Here is a 4,756-nt window from a genome sequence, read left to right on the forward strand (position 1 = left end):
TTTCCCTTCGTTCTTTACATACTTCAGTCTCTTCAGTAAATGCTATTCCATCACCCTTTTCAAGTGTGCCATCAGTTTTTGGCCAGGACTCTGACTGATACATTGCTAATGGGGAACAGGAGAAACTTTAAGGTAGTATTAGGAGCTGGAGTAAACTGCTGGGGAGAGAGAGAGGAAGAGAAGGTTTTCAAACTTTTTACAGAGAGCATTCTACGAATGTAACATGACTTCTTTATTCGAGTGACTCTATTAATTCTTAAATTTCTTCTTAATTATTTTGGTTGGGTTCCTATTTCTTTGAAAGCATATCCAAGATAGGACAGGGCTATGAGATGTCTGGGATTTACATGACTAAGTAAGACTACTAGAATCTATCTGGATTGATTATATCATATTAAAACATTTCCCTCATGGAATCAGGAACATCCCAACCTAGTGTACCTGCTAGGTTTCTATTGAAATTCAGTGACCTGCTATGGTGTGAAATTCATTTCTACTGTCAAATAGGACAATATTGTTTGGTTTTCTAATATTTCTTTTTATTCTGGATCCGAAATTGGGGGAAGTCCAATAGTTCCTTCAGGAACCATTGATTCAGTTCAGGTTATTACATTTAGATTCAGATTTAGATGAGATTCAGATCCTTATATTTAAGCATCGCTCCAAAAGTGGATATATGGCAGGTGACAGACAACTGTTTGTCCATCTCTATAGCAGATTATATAGCTGAGAATTCAGATCTCAATTGGAATTTTCTCCCTCGCCAGAATCTTCTACTTCCCTGCGACAAATAGGACAGGTCGAGTTCTCAGCCAGCCAGCGAGTGATACAGTGGACATGATATTCATGGGAGCAAGGTAGGATGCATAGTTCACTATCTTCTGTGTACTCTGTGATACAAATGCTACAGGATTTTGATGGATTGTTTTCAGAAAAAGATCTTAACGCCAAGTTGTCAGTCTGTGCTACGGTGAGTCCTGTAGATTGGTAATCATCTTCATTTAAGAGGAAAAACCGGTCCTCATTAAGGGAGGACCAAGAGTCACTTTCATCAAATGTTATAGGGGTCATTTGCCTACTCTCCTGCCTGGTCTCTGATGGCGAATGTGATGATAAACTTTCTATATCACTGCCTTCAAACAGCAGTGAGCTAATTTCTGAATTTTCGTCACAGGAACTGCAAATAGATATACAACTAGAACTAGAAATGTAAGCACAACTTGAACAAGCAGTCAGTGTGGAAGTAGAGTGGGAATCACAGCAAGGATATGGATCAGAACCAGAACTGCTAGTAGCAGCAGAATCATCTGTTCCAATTAGTGAATCTGCCCTTTCCATGTTTTGACTTGGTGGTGAGACACTAGGCTCTAAATCACTGTAACTGTCCGTAAGGTTACTTGAGTCACTAAATCCTGTCATTGTCTGACTTAGTGTGCTCTGAACTGCAACAGGTATTGTATCATTTAAGCCAGTATTTGAAATTCTATGAACGGGAATTCTGACGGGACTGACATAAGCTCTCGCATCTGCCTGCTCACAATGTGAAGACATACACCCAAGTCCTCCATGTTCACTTTCTAAAGTGATAGTATTGTTTGGTGTCTCAGATGTTAACTGAGTTCTACTAGCTGTGCTGTCTCTGTGCGAGTACGCTCCTGGATGAACGTGTCCTACTTCAAGCTCGAAGGGTATGGTTGGATTTATCTGTCTCAGTTCCCAAGATTCACCATTCATGCTTGTTGTGTCTGGGGAACGTTCTCCTTGAATAGCATTCCTAGTTCCAGAAGTTGCAAAAAGACCTCTATTTTGCAACTCAAGTCCAGTTATTTGCTGTCTCAATGTTTCTCGGTGCTGAGTTCTAGAAAATCTCTGAGTCTCATTTACCAGAGGTGGCTCAAAAGTCTGAGATGGTGTTCTATGACAAAATCTCTGGAAAATTTCATACAGTGATTTTAGAGGTGACCAGCTTTCAGTTCTTGCTCTGGTTCTCAAACCGTCTGGGCTCCTGCTTCTTGCTCTTCGCTGACCTCTGGTAGGTGGGACTTCCATTAATGCTTCAGTTGTACTTCGTTCTGATCTGGATGGTCTTCTACGTGTTGATTCAGATCTTGGATTTTCCACTTGCCTTTGGCTGTTTTCCTCTCCTCTGGGAAGCCTTGTAGATGTTGCATAGTCATTCTCTGGATTTGGGCTCTCATTATTAAGGTTAAAATTCATTTCTGAACTGAATCTGACATCATCATTTTTTGGGTGAATCTGGCTAACTTCTCTCCAAGATTGGCTTTCTCTTTGCCCACTTGTCATATTTTCAGTTGGTTCGAAAGAGTTGAGCCAGTCTTTTACATAGTCACCATTAGACACGGTATCCAAAGAGTCTTCTCCACCTGTTAACAAAAAGGTGGGGAGGGGGCGGAAAGGAACTACCGAAATTAGAACCATCATAAAATAGCAATTGAAACTTTGTTTCAAAAACAAAAAAATGAGAACTTAAATACTAAGATCTTATAAACAGATTTCATGTTTATAGAGTTGATATTTTATAAAATACACTGTCTAGATTTACAAGTAAAGACAGGCAAGTTTCAATTCCATCTGAAAAGAGTGAGCTAATCCTGGATAAATTTAGAGAATTGTTTTTTTAAAAAGGGAACCTGGAGAAAGTCTATTTTCAATATTTTATCATATACACAGCCTTGTATGCCACTGTGGGAGGGATGTTGAGACATTTTTTCAGTCAACAACAATTTTTAAGACATTTTCCACTGTCAAAACACCAATGCAATTAAACAATTAAGATACAGTGCTAGTATTTTAGTTCAATTTACATTATTGTCTAATTCTCATTAGTCTACAACATTACTTCTTCTAGGCTCTTAAGTGCTTTTGATAATACATAAAGTTGTTTTGAAATATGACTATTGTAGACATTGTCCAAATATAAACAAGGTTTATAGGTTTAAAAGTATTTGAATACTTAGTGTTACCAAGATTTTGAATTGACATGAAATTGAAGGTCAGATCAAATGAATAGACTGAACCTAGCATAGTACATATAAGGCCATATTTAAGAACTAAACCACTATAGTTTTTACTATATATATAATATATATATTTGCTATAATATATATTTACTATAATATATATTTACAATATACATAAATATATATAGATTATTATTATACATTTACGGTTATCTTCATTAGATAGTAAAATTCTCTACTTCACACTAGGAGAGAAGCACCAGACCTGAAGTTAGAGGAGGGTTTCTCAGCTTTAACACTATTGACATTTTGGCACTGGATAATTCTTTGTTTTGGGGAGTTATCCTGTGCATTGTGGGATGTTTGGCAGCATCCCTGGCCTCTGCCTACCAGATGCCAGTAACACTCATCCTCCACCTGTGACAACCAAAAATATCTCCAGACATCATCAGCTGTCCCTTGAGGGAGGGGAGGAGGCGTGGAAAGCAAAACTGCCCTCAGTTGAGAACCACTTGTTTAAAAGAGTATGAAATATTTCTTGTCGCTGGTGATAAAGTCACATGTCTATATAGAAGAAATAATTCAAGACATAGGAGGAACTTTCAAGTGAGGTGGAAAACCAAGAAAAATATCAATAGGCTATTTCACACTGTTTCCCAATTAAAACAACCCAAATGTGAATGGGGAAAAAAATAACTTGACATTCTCACCAAAAATCAAGTAATGCCAGTTCTTTTTTATGAGAAGTTGCTTAACACCAAGTTAATTTGTGCTACTTCTGTATAATCTTTGGCTGACATTTACTCTTATGAAGTTCCTCATCCATCCCATTCTATTTCTCCCAAAAGCAAAATGTACCTGTATTGTCATGTGAGGTTTGTGGCGAGTTTTCTTTAATTAGTTGGAGTCTTCTCAGCAACTCTTCTTCTGTGCTTTCTCCCGGACTGCCTAGTAAATTGTTATCTCTCATAAGTTTGTAGTCTTCTTCACTCAGGTTATTTACAAATCGATAGAAATCATCTTCATGAACCAATCGATCCATCTCAGTTCCGCTCTGGGAAGCAGGTCCATCTCCGTCGTCGGAATCCGACCTTTCCATCTGGATGAACAAATGGAAAATTACGTGACTTTTAAGATATAGTATTTGAACTATCTTAACTGGATTTTACCTTTCTCCACTTTCTGCTGCCGTTGGAGTGTCAGGATCCGACTGAGTCGGATCCGACCGAGTCGGATCCGCCTCCGCATAGGATCCTCTCTCCTCCCGGTGCCTCTCCTACGGCAGCTGAAGCAGTTCAGCGGCTTCTGGTGAGTCGTTGCTGGGAGCTGCTTCTATCCTCGCGCTTGCCGCGCGTCGTTTCCTAGGCATCCATTATCTTCCCTTTTGTTACCAAGCAGCGACTGGATTCAGGTTAGGTTTCATTTCATTCAAAACCCGCAAATACTGAGGACTCATTGTGTACCAAGCACTGGCCTTCACCTCTTTTCACCCACATGAGCCTATTCTCAAGCCTTTCAGGAGGCCTTTCAGCCTCTGATATGCTCTAGTTATTTGTATGTTAAATTACAGAACCCATATGCAGCTGGTTACATTAAAATTGCCTTCTTCAAAATGCCGTGCCCAAGTCATCCTAGTTAAATGTATAGATTTTCATTTTCAGGTGCCCAGAGACCTCTGTCTTTTTCCTCATGAATTCCTCAAATTATAGCCACTAAGAAAACCCACCATTTTTGGTAGTTTCACCAGAGTGGAAGCTGAATCTCTTCAGCTGGGT

General features: G+C 39.1%; 1 protein-coding gene across 1 annotated transcript; it reads right to left on the reverse strand.

The window, feature by feature from the left end:
• Window positions 1-213: 213 nt before the first annotated feature.
• On the reverse strand, window positions 214-4,355 carry LOC100629390 (E3 ubiquitin-protein ligase RLIM). The gene is made up of 3 exons (XM_003365754.5): window positions 4,151-4,355; window positions 3,840-4,080; window positions 214-2,384 (listed from the first exon to the last, which is right to left on the reverse strand). Exons 2-3 carry the CDS (start codon window positions 4,078-4,080, stop codon window positions 742-744), a joined length of 1,884 nt encoding a protein of 627 aa, XP_003365802.1. The 5' UTR covers window positions 4,151-4,355; the 3' UTR covers window positions 214-741.
• Window positions 4,356-4,756: the final 401 nt, after the last annotated feature.

Source organism: Equus caballus, chromosome X (genome assembly GCF_041296265.1).
Source record: "Equus caballus isolate H_3958 breed thoroughbred chromosome X, TB-T2T, whole genome shotgun sequence".
NCBI lineage: Eukaryota > Metazoa > Chordata > Mammalia > Perissodactyla > Equidae > Equus > Equus caballus.

Excerpts from the sequence above, each read along its gene's own strand:
- LOC100629390 (XM_003365754.5), bottom strand. The coding sequence starts at position 4,080 with ATGGAAAGGTCGGATTCCGACGACGGAGATGGACCTGCTTCCCAGAGC. Across the intron at positions 2,385-3,839 it reads AACCTCACATGACAATACAG|GTGGAGAAGACTCTTTGGAT; the intron begins GTACATTTTGCT and ends TTTTGTTAACAG.